General features: G+C 38.8%; 1 protein-coding gene across 1 annotated transcript; it reads left to right on the top strand.

Moving 5' to 3' along the window:
- The first annotated feature begins 1,429 nt into the window (after positions 1-1,429).
- Positions 1,430-17,694, top strand: LOC105034090 (F-box/kelch-repeat protein OR23). Its single transcript, XM_010909113.4, has 2 exons — positions 1,430-2,480; positions 17,170-17,694. Exons 1-2 carry the CDS (start codon positions 1,507-1,509, stop codon positions 17,456-17,458), a joined length of 1,263 nt encoding a protein of 420 aa, XP_010907415.1. The 5' UTR covers positions 1,430-1,506; the 3' UTR covers positions 17,459-17,694.
- Positions 17,695-27,403: the final 9,709 nt, after the last annotated feature.

The raw sequence follows: 27,403 nt of genomic DNA, 5'->3' as shown, positions 1-27,403 counted from the left end.
TAAAAATAAAATATAAGATAGTATTCTAATATATAATATATTATATAATATCGTCATGGTGTTGTTATATTATGTAATATATTATTACATTATAGAATAAGAGGGTCTGAATCTATCTAGATGAAATAAATAAAAATTAAATTAAATTTTTTTAGTGTATATTTTTCTAAACATTTAAAATTGTATGAATATCTTTATAAAATTGCTATTTGTATATATATGCATATCTACCAATAAGGATATTTTAGTCATTTAAATTTTAAATCATTAATTTTTTAACAATATTAAATGATGTGGGTATATATACAAAATAATAAGAAAAAAATAATATACATATGAAATAAGTATTTTATTAGGATATACGTACAATATCAATTTTGAAAGGATATTCACACAAATTTAAATATTTAGAAAGATATACATACAAAAAATCTAAAAAATAAATAATCCAGTAAGTAAGTTACTTGGGATTTAAGGCTAATCAATACAAAATCAAATTGATAAATAATATCATAAATTTAAAATTATTTTCTAATATATTAATACTCCAACATAAACAACATCCTAATCAAAATGACGTCGTTTTATTAAAGTCGGTCTGATTCAATTTGAGAACGATTTTATTTAAAATCAATTTACATCTATTTTTTATTTATCAAAAATCAACCAAATCAAATCGAATAAAATTTTAAATCAAATGATTTGATTTAATTTTACTGATTTAATTGATTCAGATTTGATTTTTAGTCACCCCTAATATTAGTAGCGTGGGGGCATCTATTGCTAAATTAAAATAAATACTAATATAGTAAAATAATAATTAAATAATCATTTTATTTAGATATCACTATATGTAAGATAACAGAGGCCTCCAAAACCACTGTAGTAGTTACCGTGTCAAAGAGATTGGTGATTTCTTTGTGCTATGTATATATTATATTAGGATTGTCCATTGGCTCTCTCCTTTTCTCTCTCCTTCTCGCAATCAAATTTTTGTTCAATCCTATATCATAGCCGTCCATCAAACACCTCCCCCCCTAAGTTGGCGACTTACATCCCTGCAATCTGACATAGATGCAACCAAACATGCCATACCCTCTACCAAATCTTAAGCCTTTCGAAGTCGGTTCCGGTCGAGTAACAACCATTCCACTTCAAAACAGCGAACCCCGACAACTATCCGTTCCGTTCATCTCACTGTACGACGTTGCACCGATTGGACAAAACTATCACGCTCCTTCCTATGAGACAGTCGGATCACTAATCCGAGAGTATGATCAACCGAGCCACTAAGAAAACAGTATGAGAAACAAATGAAAATCGGACACCTAGCACAACCACATGACGCACACGCTTTCACGAACAGCCCTATGCCCCAATTCACGTCACGAGCCGTACAGTTAATCCTCCCCAGACAGTCACCACGTGGACCGACTTTCTCTTACCCCAAACGCTTGCCCGCGAGGCAGAATAAGCTACGGCACTTCCGGATCCCATCCTCGACCCATGGCCTCCTCCTCCTCCGGTGACGCCGAAACCCTAGGCCCTGCCGGCGAGTCCCAGAGCCTAATACCTGGCCTCCCCGACGACGTCGCGGCGGTGATCCTTGCCTCGCTTCCGTACTTCCACCAAGCCCGTCTCCGCGCCACCTGTCGGTCGTGGAACGCCTTCCTTGCCCCCCGCCGCCTCCTCCCCCTCCGCCGCCGCCTCCGCCTTCCGCCACGCCACCTCCTCTGCCTCTTCCCGGAGGACCCCTCCCTCTCCCCGCCGTACCTCTTCGACCCTGCCGCCGCCGCCTGGGCGCCGCTTCCGCGACTCCCCTGCAGTCCCCACCTCTACGGCCTCTCCAACTTTGTCCCCGTTTCCCTCGGTCCCCACCTCTACGTCCTCGGCGGCTCCCACTTCGACGCCCGCTCCTACCCTATCGGCATCCCCACCGCCTCCGCTGCCGCCCACCGCCTTGACCTTACCGCCCCGCCCTCTCTCCTCGCCTGGCACCGCCTCCCCGACATGCTCTCCCCGCGAGGCAGCTTCGCCTGCACCCCCGTCCCCTGTGGCGACGACGGCGGTGGCGGCATCATCGTCGCTGGCGGCGGTTCCCGCCACTGCATGTTCCCCTCCGAGGGCAGCCGAATGAGCTCCGTTGAGTGGTACGATGTTGACTCCGGCGAGTGGAAGATGGGGGAAGGACTGCCGAGGTACCGGGCCGGGTGCGTGGGGTTCTTGGTCCGGCGGGGGGAGGAGGAGGAGTTCTGGGTGATGGGAGGATACGGGGATTATCGGACAGTGTCGGGGGTGGTCCCGGCCGACGTTTATTACAGGGACGCGGTGGTGCTTGGGATGAGGAGCGGGAAGTGGAGGGAGGTGGGGGATATGTGGGAGGAAGGGGAGAGAAGGAAGCTTGGGTCGGTTGTGGTCGTTGGTGGAGAGGATGGGCAGACACCAGGGATTTTCATGCTCGATAGAAATGATATTTTGAGGTGATTCCTTTTTACTGCTTCTTTTTTGCATGTTTAATTGCCTTGTTGCTTTCAATGTGCTATCTTCTGATGATTGTGTTTCTTTATGTTACTTTTTGGCTCAATTCTTTGAAGCCTTTTAGAAAAGATGCAACTTGGCTTTGAGGGATGTCATATGAAGTCTTTCTCTTAGGAGCTATAGAATTTTTTTCTGATTGTCTATACTATATTAATTTAAGCTAGTTATGCATACTGGATAGGGCTTTATGATGCCAAAGACTGACTATGCATAATATCGTAGAAATTACTGATTTGAGGGGGTGTTTGGTTGGAGGAAGTGGGGGTCTGGAATCGGAATCGGAATGGGTGACTCTCATTTCAATCGTTTGGTTGGGAGGAGTCCCATTCCGATTTCGATTCCGGAGTGGAATGGGAATAGTTCAATCTATATAGAACTCAATCCCTACTCTCCTTTATGGATTCAAATTTTCATTCCAATTCCAATTCTGATTCCGACTCCGATTTCGGTCATGAATCAAACGTTTTGGAGGATTTGGCCATTCCGATTCTGATTCCAAGTCATTCCAATTCTCATTCCTATTTTGATTCCGGTTGCGAACCAAACACCCCCTGATAGTTTTTCATGATGGTATGAACTTTCTTAGATTTTTTGGAAGTCATTGCATAGTCTACTGTTCATATTGAGCTGATTCCCATGCATTTAAATGGTATTGTTGCTCGAGTATGTGACAAGAAAATTTTATTATCCACCGATAAAATGAGTAAAAGATAAAAAGAAGATTTTCAAGTCTCAGGTGTTTGAATTTTGGCCCTCTTAGTCCAAGTCTATTTCGGAAAATTTCAATAGGTCTAACTGATATGGTTCATTTTCCACCATTCCAACAACCCCATCCACCTGATTCATTTTCTACCATCCGCATATCTGTAATGGTGTGGGCAATGGAAATCAAGAATCTGTGCAAGGTTTTGAGAAATCTTTACGCTCTTATATTATGCCCATGAATCGAGGAGGTTGAACTATCAAAATACCAAATAAATGCTGTTAATAAGTCATGAGAACTTGTAGGGCTTGTTTGGATGCTCGATAAGCTATAGATTAGATGCCTCCTCACAAAGAGTGGTAGTTGAAGAGGAGAGGAGATATGTGAAAAGAGATTTTTAGAGATCAGGTGAGGATACCAGTGCAACCAATCTCTGAAAATCAAGGTAAGGAATTTCATTAAAAATGTCATGTATGAGTGACCTCACTTGAATTTCAAACATAAAAACAATTGTCATAGTTGTCATAATTGAAGAACATGAGTGGACCCCTAGCCAATTGGTGAAAATAATTTCAAACATAAAATAATTGTCATAATTGATGAATATGAGTAGACCCCAGCCAGTTGCTGCACAAGTGACTCACTCAAATTCGATGAGGAACCTTTATCTGGATGTTATTTGTGTCTTCATGTGAATTACAAATAAGGATGCAAGTGGACTGCAGGCTAGGTGGTCCATGAGCAGCTGCACTTGAATTTCGATGAGGAAACCTTTGGATCAGTGACATACTTGGCTCCTTGGTCAAATGTGTGAGTGGACCCTGAGGATACGAGTGTCTCCATTTGCATCAGCAGCAAGGATGATGAGTGATCTCATGTGAACTTTTAGGGCTTGTTTGGATGCTTGATAAGCTATAGACTAGATGCCTCCTCACAAAGAGTGGTAGTTGTAGAGGAGAGGAGATATGTGAAAAGAGATTTTTAGAGATCAAGCGAGGCTACCGGTGTAACTAATCTCTAAAAATCAAGCTAAGGGATTTCATTAAAAAATGTGATTTATGAGTGACCTCAATTGAATTTCAAATGTAAAAATAATTATCATATTTGAAGAACATGATTGGACTTCAGCTAGTTGGTGAAAATAATTCAAACATAAAATAATTGTCATAATCTTTATATGCATGAAAGGGGAGTTCAAAGCTTTCCTTTTGCAGCACTCGTTGCAATTTTGGGAGCCTGAACTCCCCTTTGTCCAAGCCAAAAAACAAAAAAAAAAAATCCATCACCCAACATCCCAACTCATCACTTTTACCCATCAGAGGGAGTCTGAACTCCCCTTTGTCAAAGTTTTTTTTTTTTTTAAAAAATCCATCACCCAACGTCCCATCCCATCATTTTTACCCATCACGTCTGTTTGAACTCCCCTTCATCGAACCCAAAAAAAACCCACTCCATCATCCATCATGTTCCATCTCATTACTTTTGCCAAAAAAAAAAAAACCACTTCATCACATCCAATCACGTCTCATCAAGATGTGGAAATCATCTAAAGGAAGAGAAGGAAATGGATCTGGGAATGGATAGCCATCAATAATCTCATGTGTTAACAAGGACGGAGAGAGAGAGAGAAACTGCATGCGGTGAAATGCAGGAGGGAGCAAGACCGAGAGAGAAGAGTACAATAGACGGTATTTGGGCGGAGACGTCATCAAATCTAACTAAGAAAAAAAGAGATGAGATTATTCATTGGTTTTTTTTCGTCATTTCCATCTTAGTGCTTTATTTCTACACTTCTATTTTTTGTTTTCGAACAAATTTCTTAAAAAATTATATCATCATTTTTTTATAAGTTGTGTGATCATTTTTTTTAAAACAATTATGCAATCATACAAAGATTAGCATCTGGTCCATGCTTTTATTTCTTTACCTAGAAGCCTAGTTGGATAGATTGTATTGAGTACGAGAATTTTAAAAAGGATAAAGATAAAAATTTTCATGATATTCATACTCCATAGGATTAGACTTAGTTGTGGAGCGAGTTTCAAAGTCCTTTTTTAAAAAGAGAGAAGATGGTTGTAAAGTGGAAGTAGGATCCATGCAATGCACTAATAGATGAACCGACCTCAGGAACCACCAACCTGTCCTGACTCTGCCCACTTTTCACTCTCTATCTCTTCTTCTTGGACTTCTCATGCCTTTTCCCTCTTCTCTTATCCTTGGAATTGAGGTCAAGAAGATTTGGTGAGATATGATTGGGAACTGCATGCTATCAATTTTATGTTGTTTTCTGCATATTTTATGCAATCCCCTTGCACAGCGTGGGTTCCATACTAGTTAAAAAATATGAGAAGACACCAGCCAATTGGTGTATGAGTGACCTCACTCAAATTTCGTTGAGGAACCTTTGTCTGGATGCTATTTGTATCTTCATGTGAATTACAAATGAGGGTGTAAGTGGACCCTAAGCTAGGTGGTCCACGAGCTGCCGCATTTGAATTTTGATGAGAAAACCTTTGGATCAGTGGCATACTTGGATCCTTTGTCAAGTGTATGAGTGGACCCTAAGGATATGACTGGCTCCATTTGCATCAGCAGAAAGGATGAGGAGTGGTCTCATCTGATTGTCAGTGAGGATACAAGTGGCCTCGCTTGCATTCGCGATGATGATATAAGTGGTCCTCGATGGTATGAGTGAAAACCTTATAAGAGAATGTGAAACTAAATGAAATATCAAAATTTGATGTAGAATGTGTTTTGATCACTTTCTTCTTGATTGAAGGATTTTAATTTCTGAAGTTTTGATTGACAAAGTGATTTAGTGAACCTTGGCAATTTGATATTTTTAAATTCCAATGATGTTTTGATCATAAATTAAATGATATTTTGATTGATTATATTGGTCCCACTCGGGAATTGGGTGAGTTTGAATTTCCAGTTGTGATATAAACATTTCTTCTGCAAGAAGTGTTTTATACATAGATTAGCTATTTAGCCATCCAAATGGATCCTTATTCAATAAGCATTCATGATGTTGTTTGTTTAATTTAAAATGGGGTGGTCTTGATGCTGTTACTAGGATGTGATATTTGTGAGAACATTGATAGAATTTTGAAGGTATCCAAGTCTTGGTAGAATGCAACTACAAACTGCATGCTTGTGATGGTGGAAGAGGTTTTTCAAGGTAGAATGCTGAATTGTGATGAAAATTACCTTGGTGTGGTTATTTGTAGTGAGCTTTTTTGACATTGTCTATTAGTATAAAGCTTTTTGCCCATAGGACTTAGGGATTTGTAGTATTTGCATCATGAAATAATTGTGGATAAGAAGCATTCATTGGTAAATTGTCTGTAATATAATAAATTTACCATTAAAATTCTAGACTATCAATCAAGTAAAGCCTTATCTAAAAAATCACCCATTTTGAATCCCCCTTTTTTGGTACAATCATCTTGAATTTGTTGGATGCATACACAAAAGGCATAGAAAATACATGATATCTTGTTTGTAGCCAATTTGATTGTTTAAATCATGATCAAAGGTGTGGCTACAGTAGAATTTCAATGGGAAGCATTCAGGGCATATGCTTTCAAAAGCATTGTTATTATTTAATAATTGCAAAATATTCACTTTGTATTAATAATTTATCTAGCTTTGAAATTTTTAGTGCAGTGTGCAGGACAAGCTTTGTCTATTCCCTTAGTGAGTGACCATAAAACCTTAAATCTCTCTCTCTCTCTCTCATGCGCGCGCATGAGGCTTAGCTTCCCCTTTTCTTGCCTTTGTATTGGGTGTGGTGGGATGCCTTGTTGGCTGAACCTTCCATGAGAAACCCTCTATCTACCTGAGCAAGGTTGATGGAGATTACAGTTGATCCATGCTAGATTGGTGCCATGGTTACCAATTTGCTTGATGAAGCTTAATAGTCATCTATCTTGATTTTACAGTTAAGGATGCCAAACTTATCGGTTCTCTATCATAATTTTACTTGAGAGTGTGCCAAGTTTACCACTCTACTGTCCCAAAGATATATAACTTACAAAATATTTTACTACTCATGTATCCTGAATAGGGTTTGTTGAACCATCCCAACGGCAATTGACATGGTTCGAGCATGAAAAATGGAACACCAATGAGGAGGGAGAAGAAAAGAGAGGAAAAGAGATGGGGGGAGGGAAGGAGACCAAGGTCGGAGAGGCTCCAGAGGCCCATCGAGGCCACTCGAGGGTCACTGAGGCCTCCAGAGCTCCGCCCTCCTTCGTAGAGAGGAGATAAGAGAGAGGGAGGGAGAGAGGAGAATGGAAGGAGTAGGAGGGCAGGGAGGCAGACAGTGGTTGCTAGAGGGCTGCGGAGGCCTCCGGAGAGTGGGATCTTCCTCCCTGCCCTTCGTCGGATGGAGCATGATTCTTTTTTTTTTTATCATGATCCATAGTTAAGAGGGAAACATGGGGTGGGAGACTTTAGAGGAGTGGATGGACAAGAGGGAGGAATGGGTGGGTAGATGGGAAGGAGGGGGGGCTAGGGATGGGATCAAGAGAGATTAGATCATTAGCGAGAGATGGCAACCTTAAAGAGAGAAATGGGATTGGGAGAGATGGGATCGATGAAAAGAGTGTGGTTTCTCTCAACAATATATTATTTTAATGGATGGAGAGACATCTAGAGAACATGGGTAATTTGGTTATCCAAAAATTACCCAATCACCCATTTACAGTCCTTTTGAAATAAAGAAGCCTGAGTTTCAGTTGGAATTAAAGTTGACCCAAGCCATTATATTAACCGAAATATGACCCTCTCATGTTCCTATTTAATTGATCAATTATTTTTTTCAATGTAAAGTAATCTTATGAGTCATACCTAAGTTTAACAAAAAAGCTCCAACATTTAGTCTTACATGGTACAAAGTAAAGCATTCAATGATAACCACAAAAATGCAGAATTTTGACATGAACTTGTGTCAACTGTTAAGAAGAAAATGGCTGAATACATATATTTTAGTATAAAACAAAACTGAAATGTTTGTTAATTTTCTAAGTTGTTTTTCATATTATGTAGACCAGGGTAGGATACTATCATAAGATAAAAAAACATAATTACTGAGAATTTTTGTTAGTATATTAGACTTGGGTTGAAGTAAGCATTCAAGAAATTAATTTGACTTGGCCTTTTTCTTTAGCTAGAATAACCTATTTGACAGAATAAAATGGATGTTCTTTTTCCAATAGAACATCATATTTCCAATTTTTTGCTAATAGTTAAATACTTTAACAGATGGTATGTGATCCTTTTTGGATGGATGCATGTTGGTGTTGCTCCTAAAGTAGGTACTGTTCAGGTGCCCTAATGCTTGGTCCTATTCAAGTGCCGCTTATGCGAGAACTAGTTGACAATTAAAACATTACCAGAACAGCTTCTATAGAAATCCTTTAGTAAGAAAGTTATAAATATGTTGTTTCAAACTATGATAGACAATTTCTCAAGTTTCTGTCATTGCAAGACAAATACAAGGGGAGGTTTGTTGACTGAAAATTAGTCTAGTGTATGAATTTGATGGTTGATGTGATGTCATGATGGTGGTGTACCAGTTATTAGACTTGCCTTGACAAATTGGAAATTAGAAGTCTACACAAGATTTGTGCACATTTGGTTAAGGAGCCTAAATCATAACCGTGAACTTCGGTGCATTGCATGGAGCAAAATAGATCAGAATCAAGGATTTAGGTCCCAGCGAGATGTCCCACGGGACATCGGGACAAAGGGTATCATCCCATATGTCGGGAAGGGCTGTTCCGCTAGCGTCTCAGCGTCCGGATCGGTACGTCTTAGGATATACTCTGTCTTAAGTATCGGGACGGGATGGGACGGCGGTGTATCCCGTTCTTTGAGAAAATCGGGATAGCCCCATCCCACGGGATTTAAAACTTTGATTAGAATACCAACAAAAGAACATGTTAATAGAAACATATGAAGGTTATGTTTGTGAATGCAAAGATACGTTCGCCTTTTTGAGGATGTGGGTGGTCAATGTACCTATCACAGTACATGAATGATCATATTTAATCATCTGTAGATCTCTCTATTTTTGTTTTCAGTAGGCTGTGCAATTTGGAAATGTGAAAGTTTCAGTATGGATAATTGGGTGATTCATCATTGTTAGATGGATGTAATGTTTCACTTGAAGCAGTAATGGAAGTTCAAGGAAACAGGATGGCGTTTCCATTGAGGACACTTAGCACAGACATGGAATTAGGGACAGCTTACTTTGACAGATAATGGGTTGCAATCATGTGCATATCCTCTTTGTAGTGAGCAGAAAATTTTATTTCTAAGTAGAAGGAATCCTAACAAGCCTAAATTTAATGAAAACTTAATAGTTTCAAAATGGTTGCATATACATTGAGGAGTCGCAAGATTACAGACATATTTTTTTATCCATGTTCCTTGGTCATAAGCTTTGACTTTTGTGTCTAAGATTGATTATGTTTCTTCATTATATATGATGTGCTCCAATAATGAGTAGATGGACTTTTTATGTGGTGGTTTATCAATACTAAAGCAGGTCCAGTAATTCTCCTATTTGCTGGAATAATTTTCTGATCTGATTTGTTACATCATTTTCTTGTATGGAGAACTGGCCCTTGACTCATGATACCAACAAAATCTAATCTGGAGTCCTTTTCAAACATCTCTCATCCATGATTTTGATCTTTGATTGTATCCTCTTACAATTAGAATCCTTAATTTCCTACTTCTAATTAAAGGCGTAAAAACCCTTTCATCCTATAACCTCATTGTAGCCTTTTTCTTTCCCTCTCCAAATTTCTTCTAGTTTCCATTTGTTGCTTTCCCATGACATCTGTATAGTTGATAAAAAATGTATTTTATCTTAATCTAACTGATTGCATATCGTAATTGCTAGAGTACTTTAGTTCAGTAATCTTTGTAGGTGTCTCATCTGCCATAATTGAGAAATGAATTTTATGGTGTCTATTTAATGTTAAGGCATAAGTGTTGGCAATTTCATGTTCTTCCACTTTCCTATCATAGAGTTCTAGGACTATTTATGGCAATCATCATAACTATGCCCATTGTAGATTGAATCTCTACCTTGCAATTCCCACTTTATAATTTTAATCCTCAATATATTCTTCTTAATCCTATCATCTTCCTCTTCAATTAAGCATCTTTTATTAATGTAATAAAACTTAGCTTTATTGCAGTTGTCTGTTTTATTATTATACCATTTTCTGCATTCATTTATCATGCATTTCTTCAAGATGCAATGATCATATGTTTTATCATACTCTTTTACTTTATCTATATACTTCCTATGTGCTTGGTTTTGCACCTACTCTCAATTGAGTAACTAAGATCATACCACACCAAATAAATCCTTTAGATTTGCTATTTATATGCCATTAGAGATTAGTGTAGCAATGAGGGCGAGCCTTGGTGCAGCAGTAAAGTTGCTCCATCGTGACCTGGAGGTCAATGGTTCCAAATACAGAGACAACCTCTTTGCATACGAGATGAGGTTGCATACATTTGATATTCCCTGGACCTTGCAATGGAGGGAGCCTTGTGCACTGGGCTGCCTTTTCTAGAGATTACTTTGTGGTCTATAGTTATTTCAGGTAAACTTGTGTTGCTGCCATATCATCAGGTTTATTTTCTGCCACATCACCTTGGATCCCTCCCTCCCTTTTCCTCAGCTGGTTTTTTGTTCTTATTTTGACAGATGAGATTCTGCTTTTGAGTTTGCTTGGCTTATCCCTGACACAAATTTGAGAACCTTTTGTGAGACCTCCATGGTGTAAAATTAGGATCTATTTTGTCCCTTCTCTCCCCTTCTTACCTTTCTGCCTATTTTCTAGTTGTTTCATTCTTCTATCTTCTTTTATTAACCTAACACTGAAAACACTCCCATATGAAAGCACCAACCCTTTCATTTGATTGGAACCAACTATGTTGTATCCACCTTTACTCTCTCAAACATCTATCACCTGTAACCCCCTAAGCCAAGCATTTATTAGTCCAAACTCCATATACACAGTTTATTTGCCCTCTGAGATCTGTTCAACTTCTCTCCAGCCCTAAGCTCTCAAAGCCACCGTTAAGTCTGAACCCCTTGTAGACCTAATTCCATTAGTATACTACTTGAGATGATCCCAAATCAGCAAATAGAACTGCTCAATCTTGGACTTGGGAAAGGATTTGGTTGATCTCTGAAATGGTTTTAAGGGCAGGACTTCTCCTAGTTGTGTTCTTAAATTTTGGACCTGTCTTGAAATTTGGCAATATGTTTACTAATTTCAAAGCGAGTATTGGATCTATCAATTCATTTCCATTCTTGCATTTCCTTCTATTAAATTTGGTGTAGGACAGCCTTGATTAGGGAAAATTCAGGGATGTTTAATGGGGCTTTTTGGGCCAAAAAAGGTAGGGAATTTATGTAAGAAAGTAGGGTTATGTTGGTATATGGATGGGAAGTGATTTGGGTGCAAAATAGGGTTAAAAAGATGAAGTTTTGAGGGTTTTATGTGAGCTGGAGAAAGAGGGGAATAAAAATTTTGTTTGTTTTGTGAATCTGAAGGTTAATTGATAGATGGGTGGCTACAGGTTTGTTGCTTTTGGTTGCCAGGGTTTAGTGGAGATGGAATTAGATCTGAATTTGAGGTTTTAGGGTGTTTTAATGAAAGAAAAAAAGAAGACAAGAGAGAGACTTTCCAAGAATCAGACCTGGAATCCTGTAGGCATCACATCTAGGGTTAGAATTGCATCATACATCTGCAGAAGAAAGTATAATTACTTAGGAAAAATCTCTGAAGTTTTTCATTGTGTACATAATGAGAAATTACAGCTTATTTATATGAAGTTCTGAATTTCTAATACTCCTAGGACTTGGACTCCATATAACAAATCTGTAAATTTTGATTAATAAGACCTCACTAAAGATGATAAACAAAGTCTCAAAACATAAATAGACGTAAAATACAACCCATCAGCCCTATGACAGCATATGTGCAGAAAATTTGGAAAATTACGGAAGTGCTTCTGATTCTAAAAACTTAAGGAAACATTCATAAAACTGAACCAGCATCGTAATATCGCTGAAAATCATAAAATCAACATTCTATATTGACTAGTTGATCCTAAGCAAGGTCCCAAGAGGGTCTTATATCATCCGGCACATTCCAAATCAAATCTTGAGCATTAGAACCAGCTGTAGGATGCCTTTTAGAAGTCTACAGTGGCTACTGCCAATGTCCTCCATCATCTCTTCGGCTTGAGATGACTCAACCCTGCGAGTTAAAAGCATTGAATCTATTATAAAGATCATGATCAAGCTTTTGGAGCTCTTGATCTGGGATCTGTGTACTCTCTGAAAATGGACGGCTTCTCCATTTTAACAACATACTTTTGGTAGCTACCACCTCTTGTAGAATTCACTTAATGGTCAATAATATCTTTAATCTCCGCCCAAATGTGGGGCTGGTGGAAGTCGAGCAACAAGGGTGTTATGTCATACATCGTTGTCATGACTTTGGTACAAATTGAGATCTTTAACATTAAAGATATTCCCATCCTCATATCTTTGGGTAGGTTAAGAACATAAGCATTAGAGCTGATTTTCTTGAGAATCTTTGAAATTTCTTGTATGCATTCATAGCATAATGTGTAGATCGGATTTGCACCATAACCATGTCTCCCATCTTTGAATTCAGCAAACTGTCTTCTCAAACAGTGTGTACTTTATAGCCTTCATTGCTCAAAGTAATCTTTCTTCGAATTTCATCGTGTAACTCAGGAATATGCTTGGCAAAAGTTTCAGCTTCATTCATATTCTCGCTAAAATAAGCAATTGGATGGCTTTCTTGACTAAGTATGCCCTCTATACCATCATGCAATTGATCACAAGATACCTCAAACAACATAGAAAAATCTGGAAGGTGCAAAACATATGCTTCAATCATCCTTTTCTTAACTTCTTCAAATACTTCAGTTGCTTTCTTGTCCAAACAAACTGTCCCTTCTTTATGCAATTAGTGATTGGAGTCATTATATTGCTGAAATTTTTGATGAAACACCTATAAAACTTCATGCAAAGTAGAAGGAATAGGCCACCCTAGAACAGCTTCGACTTTTCTTGGATCAACCTCCACTCCTTTGGAAGAAGCAACAAAACCCAAAAAGACAACACTTGAAGTCATGAATGAACACTTCTTCATAACTTGTAGATGAGAGATATGCTTTTCATTTGCCTTACCATATATCAAAATATCATCAAAATAAACAACCACAAAGTGGCCGATAAAGGGCTGTAATATATGAATCATGAGGCATATGAATGTGCTAGGGGTTTTAGAAAGGACAAAAGGCATGACCAGCCATTCGTAAAGGACATCCTTGGTCTTTAAACTTGTTTTCCATACATCTTCAGGCCTTATACAGATTTGATGCTGGTCACTCTTCAAACCTATTTCTGGAAAGATGGTAGAACCACCCATACTGTCCAACACATCATTAAGACTAGGAATAGGAAACAAATGCTTGATGGTAATTATGTTTATAGCTCAGCTATCAATGCATGTGTCAAGAACCATCCTTCTTTGGTGCAAGTAAAGGAGGAACAACACATGGACTCGAACTTTTGTGAATATGTCCCTTAGACAGCAGCTCTTTGACTTGCCTTTTGAGTTCATTATGCTTATTTGGATTCATGCAATAGGCTAGGGACTCCGGTCCAAGATCTATAGCATGCTGAGTATTACGAGAAGGAGGGAGTTCATCAGGCAACCATTCAGGTGCTAAATCAGAAAACTCGAACAGCAACCATATCACTTCTGGGGGCATATCTGAGTCATAACCAGCACCTATTTCTTTCACTTTTTGAGCTACTGCAACACAAATAACACTTGACTTTTTGCTCTCAGCCTGAAAGTGCTTCTTGGTTAGGATAGTGAGGTGCATTTTCTTATTTTCAGCAACAGCTTTAGCCTTGGGGCCAGCTTTGCCTTTGGGTCACTGGCTTTTTTCTTTTTAGCAATCTTGGAACTTGGTTCCTTAAATTTCTCCGTCCTGCTTATAGTTATAGGCTTCAAAACAATCGTTTTTTCACCAAAAGAGAAAGTAGGGTGTTTTCTATCGTGCTTTCTTTACCAGAATGTTGCACATCTCGATCAAAAAGCCAATGCTGACGTTTCTCCAAGAAGAATATAAGTAAGTTTCATAGGAATCACATCATACCATATAGAATCTTTGTAAGCACCAGTAGAAAAGGAGACAAGACATCTTTGAGTTAGTGGAATGATAGTTTGCTCAATCCAAGCAACCTTGTATGGTTAGGGGTGTGTGGTTCAGTCAGAAGCTTGAGGTGCTCAGCTGGTGATGCTGAAACAGCATTTGTGCTGCTTCCTCAATTAGCTTCTTAGCTTGTCTTCTGTAACAAACCAGCATCTGAAAAATTGAAGTATGTCTCCAATCTTCTTTCTCCACTTTAAGGGCTGCAAGTGTCCTTTGAACAATGGAAAAAAGGTAAGTATCCACCTCATCCTCTTCCAAGTTATCAGCTGCATCAATCCCCATGGCAATCCCACACTCCTTGTCTTCCTCCTGTATTTGCTTATCTTCCTCTTGTTTTTTCACCCCAATATGCAGTCTATTCTTTTTTGGACATTAATACCCCATGTGACTAGGTTCTCCATACTTAAAACAGATGTTCTTGTTACCATTAGGTCTATTAGTCAAAACTACCTTTCTTTTAGAAGCCGCCCCATGAGAAGCAGCAGCTTAGACCTGTTGGAACGGTTGAAAGATTGTGAAGGTACTGATTTCATGCTATGATTTGCATCCTATTATTTGCATCATTAGATCTCTTAGCTGCACCCTCCCCAGCTTGAGACTCGATTTTTCTAGCAATAGGGAATCTCAAATAATCGTCCATGTTTAGAGCCACTTGGAACGCATGTTCCACACTATAAATTGGCAGGATCCTCCACAAGTTGGCTCCGAGACTTCAGTCCATGAAACCTTTGCACATACTCTGCTGCCAATATGCTGCCCTGTTTCTAGTCTCAAGTTATTTGCACAGCTTATTATGATAATTTGCCCGCATATATTTCTCATGAAGCTTGCCTTTTATGTCTTGCCACGTGCTTATTGGTGGCTGCCTCAACCTCCTAATATCACCTTCAATACTAGTCCACCAAACTTTATTAAGCCTACTAGCTTCATCTTGGCAAAGCTCACTCTTTGTTCGTCGTCATGTTATACCAATCAAAATACTTGGCAATGGAAGCTAGCCAATCGGGGAATATTGTAGTATCAAGCCTTCAGTCAAAATCTGGAACCTCCATCCTAACTTTCTTTGTGATATGGTAAACTCTTTCAAAAAAAATTTTAGCCTGGTCAAGATTAGGATTTTGACAAGCTCCTTGGACACAAACAGCTCTCAAATCATATATTTGAGGAGGATTTTCTTGCTGGTTTTCAAGATGATTCTCCCGATTTTCAGCATTATTGTTACTTTTGGATGTTTCTCCTTGAGGACCAGCCCTTCGTTTGCAACGAGGTTGAGAAAACCGGCTTTCAGCGGCATCCAATCAAGCACTTAGCCCATCTAGTTGCTCCATGATTCTGATTCTCATCTTATCTCGTTGGATATCAGTCAGTCTTCCTCTAGAAGGCCTTCCCATACATATCGATATGTTGCGAACCTCAGCTCTCATACCAAACTAGTGCAGGACTGTGTTGATTAGGGAGAACTGAGGGATGCTTAATGGGTTATTTTAGGCTAAAAAGGGTAGGGCATTTGTGTAAAAGCTAGGGCTTATGTTGGTATATAGATGAGAAGCGGCTTAGGTGCAAATAGGGTCAAAAAGATGAAGTTTTGAGGGCCTTCCATGAGCTGGAAAAAATGGGGACTAAAAATTTTGTTTATTGTGAATCTGAAGGCTGATTAATGAATGGGTGGCTACAGGTTTGTTGCTTTTGGTTGCTGAAGTTTAGTGGGGATGGAATCGGATCTGAAGCTGAGGTTTTAGGGTATTGTAATTAAAGAAAATAAAGAAAGAGAGAGACTTTTAGGAATTGCACCAGGAATTCCATAGGCATCACACCTAGGGTTAGAATTGCATCATACAACTCTAAGAGAAAGCATAATTTCTTAGAAAAAAATCTCTAAAATTTTTGACTGCCTTTATAATGAGAGATTATAGCCCTATTTATATAGTTCTAATACTGCTACTAGGAGCCAGACTCCAAATAACAAATCTGTAACTTTGACTAATAAGACCTCACTAAAGACTGTAAAGAAAGCCCCAAAACAATAGCAGACCTAAAATACGGCCCATCAGCTCTATGACAGCCCATGTCCAGAAAATCTGGAAAATTACAAAGATACTTCTGACCCTAACTTAACATTCATAAAACTGCTGGAAAACATTCTATAATTACTAGTGGACCCTAAGCAAGATCCCAAGAGGGTCTAATATCCTCCAACACATTACAAATCAAGGCTTGAGCTTTAGAACCAGCCTTAGGATGCCATTTATAGGTCTTCAATGTCTGCTGCCAACATTCTCCATCAAAATTGCTTGAATATCCATATTGTGTTTTCATCTATCATAGTCATACCAATAGGTGCAATAATCTCTATTAGCTTTGTCTTAGCCTCGTCTATTATTGCATACAGTGTTCCTATATCCTGTGCCTTATTTGACATCAGAGTTCAGATTTTCGCTATTCCAACATTTACAACCTTGTATGAACACTAACGTGAGGCATGTTTAATGCATGCAAAGAGAACATTAATAGTCATATCACTTGTCATTTGAGAACCATAATTCAAATGTGAAATAAAAAGCGGATGGTATCAGATGTGAAATACTAATAGAGCACAAATTTCATCCCTTTATTTGTGACAAATGCAGATATGATTTTGCTTTGAACCGATGGTTGAAAGAGTCAAGTCTGCGAAGGAAGGTTCCAGCGGATAAGCCTTGTGGATTTATTGCGATGAATGGAGAGTTGTATGTGCTAACCAATGCAACACACAGCACTGACGGATCAGATCCCCGAAGGCTGCCCAAGAAAAGGCTTGCTCTGGAAATTCAAGCGTACAACCCTGATAAGAGGAAATGGCGGTTCCTAACTTCAAATACGCCGTTCCATCAACCTATACATTTTAAAACTGCCGTTGCATGTACAATTGGATTGTAATTTTGTGGATGATCATTCCTGTATGCACAGTTTAATGTAATCGGCCGCAACTTTAATTACTTGGGCTTCTGTGAATATAAATACTTTGATGTAAACTTTCTTTTTAAAGAGTGATCCCCTGGTAAATGTCATTAACCTATATGTCAGTCACAATTATTCATGTATACCAACATTGCATACATTAAATCTCTGTACATATTATGGGTTCGATATATCTTTTTTGTATCTTTTGATTATGTTTTGTATTCTTGTTTTATTGTAGTAGTTAGCTTGCCTGATAAAGTCTGAGAAGTAAAGCGCCTCTAATAAGAGCCACCGTCACATTTGCTGAGTTTGAAAATACTTGCATTGTAGTTCTTCTCAGAAAAGAATTTCATTGTTAAAGGCTATAGATGAGCAATTGAAGTCTTGAAACCATGCAAATGCAATTTTCTGTCTGTTCAAAGACCTTTCATCACACCTCTGCTTAGCCCATGCAGCCTGTGACAAATTTTCATCTAGCAGTAGATGTTTTGGATTCAATTTTTGGATGCAACATCCATGAATACTAAATATCTAGATGCATGCTTATGGTCTATCTTAAAAAAAAAAAAGAAAAAAGAAAAAAAAATCCCTTACTGCACCTGAGCTACTTTTCCCAGTCTCTCTCCATTATCAATCCTATGGTTAGGCTAGCGCACTCTCGTGGCTCCAGTATTATATTGTGATTTTTTGATTTATTTTTTATTTTTATTTTTCTTTGGACGAAGTTGGAAGGGGGGTCCCACCCATTTTTTATTTAAGAGAGTGTATTTACAACTTGCACCAGCCTGCCACCTGAGTTGTGGCCTTTTCTGGTGGGGAAAAGTTACGTTTCATGCCCCACACTTCAACAAAATATGCAGCGTAGTCGCTTCAAAAACTTAGTTTTGGCTCTTTAGGGAGTAAGAAGCTAATGAACCTGTAAACAACGTGATACTTCTTCCCATGCAACCCACTGAGGCCAGTCGTGTAACCTAAACCACCTTTTGTGGGTGTATTATTGCAATCTGGTCTGGGTTTTGTTATCTCCTAAACTACCTTTCGTTTACCTTACTGCATTCCATTCTTCTGTCTATTATTCTCCATCGTATTTTGTCATGTGAGAAAGGTGGCAAGGATGATTTGACGCAGAGGTGGCCAGAAGTGTGGTCTCCTTCGACTCTGTTATTCTTTGATTAGGGATATTGCTTTAGGTGTGGAAGTGAAGCCGTTCAGATGCTGAGGCAGAATAGTATGGTTTGCTTCTTCTGCAAAGAACTTTCCACCTATTTGCAGATGGAGAGCCCGGCTTCCCTACAAGGAGATGTTCATCTCGAGCTCGTAATGCGTTTTTTCCAGTGAGTTGGGAATCTTTTGGGAGATTCAACTCCCTGCAATCCAAAGAAGTGCTGCATGTTTCACCAAGGAACCATCATGCCGGCAGCTAGGAGCCGGGGGTCTCAAATATGATAAGCAAATAGGCCCCGACTAAGACACAGACTAACTGTCAAAAAGACACCTTTGGAGATGATGCCCTGATGCTTAGCTCCCTAAAGAGGAGGAGGTCCTAATGGAATTAGCCATGAAGTGCAGGAGGTTAGTGGGTGTTGGAACTCTGGAAAATGTGGGTTAATTAGTTCCTTGGTTAAACAATTCTACATGTCAGTTGAATAGAAGATCGAAGTTCATATCATACATTCCGCTTTACTTCAGTCAATGATCCTGTTGATTGACAGTTGAAGAAGGATTTCTGATTGGAGCTTGAATCTACTCACCATCTTTCAGTGGCTGATGAGTGATTCTTGGGGGTGCTTGATTCGCGACCGGAATCAGAATTGGAATGAAAATAGGAATCAGAATCGGAATGGTTTGGAATAAAATCGAAATGGCCAAATCCTCAAAACGTTTGGCTCGTGATCGGAATCGAATGAAAATTTGAATCCATAGAGGACAGTAGGGATTGAGTTCTATATAGATTGAGTCATTCCCATTTCACTCCGAAATCGGAATCGGAATGTTGCTCCTCCCAACCAAATGTTGGAATGGGAGTCACCCATTCCGATTTCAATTCCAGACCCCCACTCTTCCTAACAAGCACCCTCCTAGTATTACTCGTTGGATGAATGAACGGAATGGGAATGACAAAATTAGAGAGGATTTGCCGGTTTTCTCCGACTTTGATAAGACTCATGACTTGGTAGATGATGACCTGAAAGGAAGATTATTCACCTAGATTAACCGTCAAGAGGCTCCAATTCTGGGAAAATTGGATGGTTTCCTGTTCTCCCTTGAATGGGAGGTTTTTATTTTATTTTTTTTCCTTCATCTATTTATAAGTTGTTTCCGAACCACTCTTGCTGATCATGCTCATTGGTCTCTTGTGGTCACTAGCTAATTGGAATTCTTGTGTGTTAATATTTGAGATATGTTGGTGGTTAGAATCAAACTGAGAAGGCTGAACAAGACATTGGCTTGCTTTGGAAGGATAATTTGAAGAACCTACAAAGGACTCGAGGAGTGGAATAGAAACATAAATGTAGTAGATCCTTGACAAAAACAAAGTTGTTTAGAGATTATCGACCAATTCGATATGGAAGAGGAATTGAGAAACCTCTCACAAACTCAAAGACAGGAAAGAAGAAGATATAAAGCTACCAATTAGCCGACTGATACTCTTGAGAAAAGATTTACTGAAAGTAACGAGCTAAAATTCCATGTTTCAATTAGGGAAACTGTTTTTTGCTTTCTTCCACAAAGGTCTTAGCAATCGCAAACACCACAACGTGATTTCTAGGATTGAGGTGGAAAGGGAACCTGTGGACTCTCATAATTGGTTAAAGCTCTGCTGGGAGGAGAAACATGGCTTCTCGGTCCTAGACTATCCATTTGAGATGGAGGATATTCTATTGGCTGCTTTCGGCTTGGGGGGTGATAAAAGCCCAGGACCAGATGGCTTTGCAATGATGATCTTCTTCCAAAAGTTTTGAGACCTTCTCAATGAACTAGAGCTCCTTTTAGATTCTTAGTGGCTCCTTGGAAATGGATAGATTTAACTATATGTTTCTCACTTTGATTTCCAAGATCAGGTCAATAAGTTTTGTAGAAAGTATAGTTAAAATCATTAAGACCTTGGTGAATAATCTGACACCTCTGTTGCCTGTGCTGCTATGTGGAGCACAATTTGCTTCATAAAAGGTCGGTTAATCTTGCATAGTGTCTTAGCTGCCATGAAACTATAGTGATGGCTTCAAAGAGCGGGGAAGGAGTTATGTGTAAATTAGATTTCAAGCATACAATCTACTAGACTAGATTTTTCTGCTGAAAGTATTCCAAAGAAGAGGCTTTTGCCCGGGATGATGTTTGTGGATACAAAGCCTAGTGTGTACTAGAAAGATGGCAGCTTTGGTAAATGGTCGACCAAGTAATTGGATTCCCTGCCATCATGGTCTTAAAAAAGGGGATTCCCTTTCTCCTTTTCTTTTCATCATTGCTGCTGATGTTTTCTCTTGTTTGATATCTATGGCTCCCGAGGAAGGCCTCATTTCTAGCGTAGGGAATTCTTGGATGTCTATGGGGTTTAAGAACTTACACTTTGCTGATGATACTTTGCTCTTCTATGCAGCTGACTTGAATTAATTGGATACACCAAAACTTGAATTAATTGTTATCAAGTCCTCAGATTAAGTTCTATAAGAGTTCGATAGGTTTGGGACCAAGTGATAATGAAGAATGTTGCTTTTCTGCCGTACTTAACCATAAAAAAGAATCTCCTATCGAGTATCTAGAGCTACCTATATCAAGCGAGAGGCTCTGGAAGGAGTGAAGGAAATTAATTGAGATGTTTGACAAAAGATTAGCTTGGTTGGAAGAGTAAATACCATTCTCTAGCAGGGAGATTGTCATGTTGAATGTGGTTTCAACACTCTTCCCTCTTATTTTATGTTTGTGCTCAAGCTCCCTCGATGGGGTGAAGAGGATTGTTTAGATTAGAAGAGCTTTGCTTGGGAGTGGAACTAAGCTACCATCGTGATTTTGTTGTCTGGTCATCTAGAAGAATGTCTGTAAATCAAAGGAACAGGGTGACGTAGGGATTAACAATCATGAGTAAAATATACTTGGCCACTAAGTTGTTATGGAGATTTTTCATAAAAGAATGCTGGTATGGTGTAGAGTGGAGGATTTTATTAGTTTCACATTGATTGTGAGTCAAGGAAGACTTGACTTATATAGGAGGAGATCATTTTTTCCACATGAGGTGTCTTTTAAAGAGCAAAATTGTGAGGCCCATGGGTCAGAGCAAACAATACCTCACGTGCAGAGCCATGAGCTCTTGATCGTAACATTGGTGCTCACCATGGGGCCTATGCGCCTCCTTGGGATTGTGGGGCTCCTCCCATCCACACATCAATATATGGTAAACATAAAAAGAGGGCACCTGCCATCCGTACACAGGCTCCCTCAGGGGCTGACTCCTCCTTGACTGGAGGGTTATGTTATGGTGTAGAGTGGGGGACTCCTTAGTCCTATATTGATTGTGAGTCAAGAGAGACTCTGACTTATATAAGAGGGGACCATCCTTCCCACGTGAGGTTTCTTTTAAAGGATAAAATCGTGAGGCTTATGGACCAGAGCGGATAATACCTTATGTGTCGAGCCATTTACTCTTGGCCATAATATTTTCTCAATCTTTATGATCTTGGCAGTGACTGATAAGTTCATATTTATACTATATTTTCTTACCCTTATTTACTAAGTTTTGATTCATTTTTGATTAATTTTGATGTAAATTATACTCTAATATGGGTGTATTTTGCATTCCAGGAAAGAAGTAAAAAGAAGAAAATCCATGCAAAAATTGGAACCAAAATCAAGTAAAAATCATCTAAAAATTCAAAAAAATAGTCTTCGATGCACGATGGACCAGCCGCTCGATTCACGAGTGATCCATAGAATAGGACGTGGCTCACAGGATGGTCCATAGACCGTGCAATGTTGGGTCCATCAGCGGTGCACCAGAACAGTAGCTGACGGTGTTTGTCGCGGTGCATGGGATGAGTTTGGGTGGCTTTGCACCATCGGATGATTGAAGGGCATGATGCATGAGATCGAACGACTGAGATCGGGCTTTCTCATATCCAGCAGTGGTGGCCCACTTCTTTATGCGATCCGATGGTGTGCTTCACTCTGGGGTGCGATCCAATAATCCAAGTTCGTTGCGATTGAGAACTAAGCAGAAGACTTCATTGGATGCACTGATCGACGGCCCAAATCCCATCTGAAGGTTGATCCAATGGTCTACATCTTTTCGACTGAGAATAGAAATTGATCAAGCACAATCTAAGGCGTTTAAATTCAATCCGAGGGTCAGAACTTGATTTACCTGATACACTCACTTGGGACACTAATTTGAGGTGTTTTTGGACTTCGTGGCCTACCAGGATATGGAAATTCATAGCCTATAAGAGGGGACGATCTGAGATGAAGCGAACAGAGAGCAGAAAAATAGAGGACGTTCCCTTTCTTTTTTTTTTTTCCTTCTCTCTTCATCTTCAAGTCCAATATTTTTCCATCAATTTTCTTCATGCCAAGAGCAAGAGATTGAAGCAAAATTCAGCAACAAGTAGTACTCTATATGGATTTTATGATGTTATTTATTTTATTTACTATTTTTGTTCTTTTCATCATGAATTAATTTTTTTTGCTAAGGCTAAGGTGTAGCCACTCTTGATACAATATTTAGTATGATTGGATTTTAGATTTAATTTTTGTTCTTGAGGAGTATGCAAATCTATTTTTAATACTTTTAGATTATTGACCATCTTCTAATTGATCTGATGAGCATAGATAATACGGATCAAGTACTTCTATGTCAATGCTTCTTGATTTGTATACCTTGTATTTGAATCGGATTAAGGTTCCTATGCATGCGATAATTTTAGTACACTTTGGATGCAATGTATTTTAATTAGAGGGTTTCATAGAAATTAATGCATCATTGCTTATTTAAATTATGTCTAGACCAAAAGGTAGTTAATAAGTAATGATAGTTTTGCTATACCTGGATCAAAGGGTAGTGAATATCCTAGAAAACTCCACCGTCATATGAAACAAAAATTGATCTAGTTTACATAATTACTTGAATATTGTATTGATTGAGTTGGTGAACCAATTGCTTTAGTGTTTAGTTGTTCTTGATTTCAACCCTAACAAGCACATCCTTTTTGTTTTCTTGCAATTTCTTAATTAATTAATTAATTATTTTTTATTTTTTTATTCTCTTTATAAATTAGTTTTCTAAATACAATTTCAGAAAGTGCTTTTCAGTACTTGTTTTTCAATCTTCATGGGATGATACTCTATTTATACACTATGCTATTTGATCGACTGGTGTACTTGCCATAGCGATAGATTTGCATACATCAAATTTTTGGCACTGTTACTGGGGATTGTGTCTAAAATAATATTAAAATTATGGTTTTACTTTACTTTAAATTTTTTTTTTTATATTTTATTTTTGATTTTGATTTTGATTTTATTTACGGGTGTGTTCAGTGCATGACTCATACTGGACATAGTGACTTAGTGCCACTTGATCTAAAAATAGAGAGGACAATCCATAGATTAAATCGCGCTCAAGAAAGAAACATAGCAACTGAAGATCCGAGATTAGATATGGTGGTCAAGGAATGGTAAGAGGCTATTCGAGCAGCACATCGTTCGTTAAACGATTATATCACACTATTGGTAGCCGACACAGCTTCGAGCAGTAGGAGATTGCCTAGTGCGAGCAAACAACTTTGAGATAAAGCTGGCGATGATCCAGATGATTCAAGCAATTGTCCAATTTAGTGGACATGAGCAGGATAATCCGAATGCCTATATTTTAAATTTTTTTGAACTCTGTGATACTTTTAAAATTAATGGCATGTTGGATGATGCCATTAGATTGAGGTTATTTCTTTTTTCTTTACATGACAAAGCTAAAAGCTAGCTTCATTCTCTTCCTGTAGGTTCTATCACCACATGGGATGCTCTAGCTCAAAAATTTTTAGCTAAGTACTTTTCACCTTCCAAGACTGCAAAGATGCATAATGGTATTACTTCTTTTGTGCAGATGGAGATGGAATCATTGTATGAGCTTGGGAATGTTTTAAGAAGCTGCTAAGGAGATGTCCACATCATTAGGGGTGGAATTGGGCCATGCTGGGCTAGGTCCTACCCCTACCCGAACTCGGTCCGAAAAAAATTTTTGGGCTTCAGGTCGGGCATAGGCCCGATGAATATATAAAAATTTCGATCTGAGTCCGGCCTGAGCCCAGGCCCGAGCCCAACCTGAAGACCTTTGGGCCAGCTCGAAGATCTTTGTGCCAGCTCGAGTTTTGTTCAGCCCAAAGCCCATGCTCGCCCACTCCCTCCCCTTCTTCGCCTTGTCCTTTGGTGCCGTGGTTGAGACCACGTTCAAGACACTCTCCAGCCTGGCGACACCTCCTTTGCCAACTCTGCCCCCTTCCAATCTATGAAGGCTCCTCCACCATCATCGCCCGATCACAGGCCGCCGTCGACACTCGTGAAGGGAAGGAAACAGTTTCCCTCCAGAATGCCCAAGTTGCATCTAAAAATTTTCTCTAATGTTCTACTTGTTTAAGGATCAAATCCTTACTTGAATCGCAGTGGAACCAGAGATCAAATCTCAAATTATCTAATATAAATCTTCGTGGAGGCCTGGATATGCAGATCCTCTACTCTCTACATGCATGTCAGATGCTACAAGAAAGTAGAATGAACTCTAGTCCAATTGGCTTCACGACTCAATCAATCGAGGGATGAGATCTGATGATGTGACACCTCACACCAGTAGGTAGGATGCCCAAGAAGGATCCATGCCCAAGGAGAGGAGGCAACAACAAAGGGAGAGATGTAGAAGATGAAGGATCTCTCTCTTCCTACGCCTCTCTCTCTCTCTCTCTCTTTTTCTCTTCTCTCAATTTGATTAGTTTGCTATTCTATTCTCTTTATCATCCATAGGTATAGACTCTCTCTATTTATAGATGATTCTCATGATCCAATGAGAGGAGGACTTTTTATTCAAATCTGATTTGAATTAGTCCAATACTCATAAAAGAAGGACTCCTATATGAGATATAATTGCCATCACTTATGACATCCACTTTGCACCCACTCCCACACCCACTTGGGACACCCCAAATAAGCATCAAATCAATTTTTGGTCATGCTTCATGAGTGGATATTTCCAGTGCAAGTAGGAATACTCATATCTCATCCAAAACAGATCTGATTCGAATCTGATTCGAAGTCTGTTCGAAATAATTTTGAAAGGCTATCAATCCTAAACTCTTTAAGACTTTTGTACTAAGTCTAACTTGGATTTTAGATCTATTTAAGTCTAATTAATTCAGATCTAATCTGAAATTAATTAGTACTTAAATTCAATCTTTCATATATTCCATGGATCATAGATAGAAATTATTCATCCTCGGGATTGAACCTGAACCTCATGTGTAGTGCTACCTAGACATAGCCAACTCTTCAATCTCGTTTGACCCATAACTCAATTCTCAATCAAGTTAGCTTATATGTTCAATCAAATCAAGTATTTCCAGATTGGACATATAAAATAGGTCAAATCTTTTCTACTTTGTTTGATTATGTGCGTGACTCCAAGGTTCAAACACTAAGTCAGTAGCACAGGAATCAATTCTCGCACTAATGAGATATCATCTAGCAATAGTTTTCGATGTCCAGATAGGTCGAATTATCGCAAAAGAATATTTCAGAATCCATACTCATGGTTACCGCATAATTCATCCTTTTGATCCTGGATGCTCTAGGATGGTCTCAGGTTAACTGTCAATCGAGATTGCTTCATCCATATTGTATTTCAACCTTTCAAATCCATCTCATGGATTATTCTTATCAAGATTTACTAAATTGAAATACAGTGATACATCAACTTCAATAATTTGGAAAGATCAATCCCATCTTGATCCACACACAGACTTCACAAGTACTTGATTATACCCAATGGCCTTCTGTCACTGCATTAAAAATTCAGATAGTTCGGCACCAAAGTACAGTGAGTTGCTTGCAAGTCACTATGGTGATCTCAGATCTGAAGAATATTTATACCCATGTGTTTCGCGAGTAGCTCTTGACAATAGAATGCTCAGCAGATGAGTCACTTGTTCAGTGATGATGTACCCTTATATCTTACCTATATGCCATACCAGTATCACCACACTCCTTGGTAAGAGACAACCAACTCATATGGCACACAAGGACCTTCACTCGATAAACGTCATCGTTCCGTAATGACGTATCATTTGATCGCGAACTTGTTTAAGAACTATACGATAAATCTTCTTTTTATCGTACACTAGCATAGTTCTAGAGACTTCATCACAGTACAAGAGTTCAAGAAAGATATCACTTTGTGATGAAAAATATCAGAATAACTATTATTCAATAATCAATAATTTATATACAAGGATGAACTCAATTATCACATGATTGATTTTTGGACACAATTTTCAACAACTCCCACTTGGACTAAAGCCAATCGGGGCAGTATCTTATATCCATCTTCTATTTGAAGTCATCGAACTCTTTGATCTCGAGATCTTTAGTGAAAGGATCATTAGGTTCTTCTTTTCATCGATTTTTTGAAGCTCAACGTCACTTTGGTTCACGATCTCTCGCACAAGGTGATAGCGACACAGAACATATTTAGTATGATGGTACGACTTAGGTTCTTTCCCTGAGCTATGGCACTAGAGCTGTCACAATACAGCAGGACAGGACCATCAATGAAAGGTACAACTCCCAGTTCGATAATAAACTTTTGCAACCACACCGCCTCCTTTGCAGCATCCGATGCAGTAATGTATTCTGCTTCACATACAGAATTGGCCACAATATGTTGTTTGA

The sequence above is a fragment of the Elaeis guineensis genome, chromosome 3, assembly GCF_000442705.2.
Source record: "Elaeis guineensis isolate ETL-2024a chromosome 3, EG11, whole genome shotgun sequence".
NCBI lineage: Eukaryota > Viridiplantae > Streptophyta > Magnoliopsida > Arecales > Arecaceae > Elaeis > Elaeis guineensis.
This window is presented reverse-complemented; position numbering and strand designations above follow the sequence as displayed.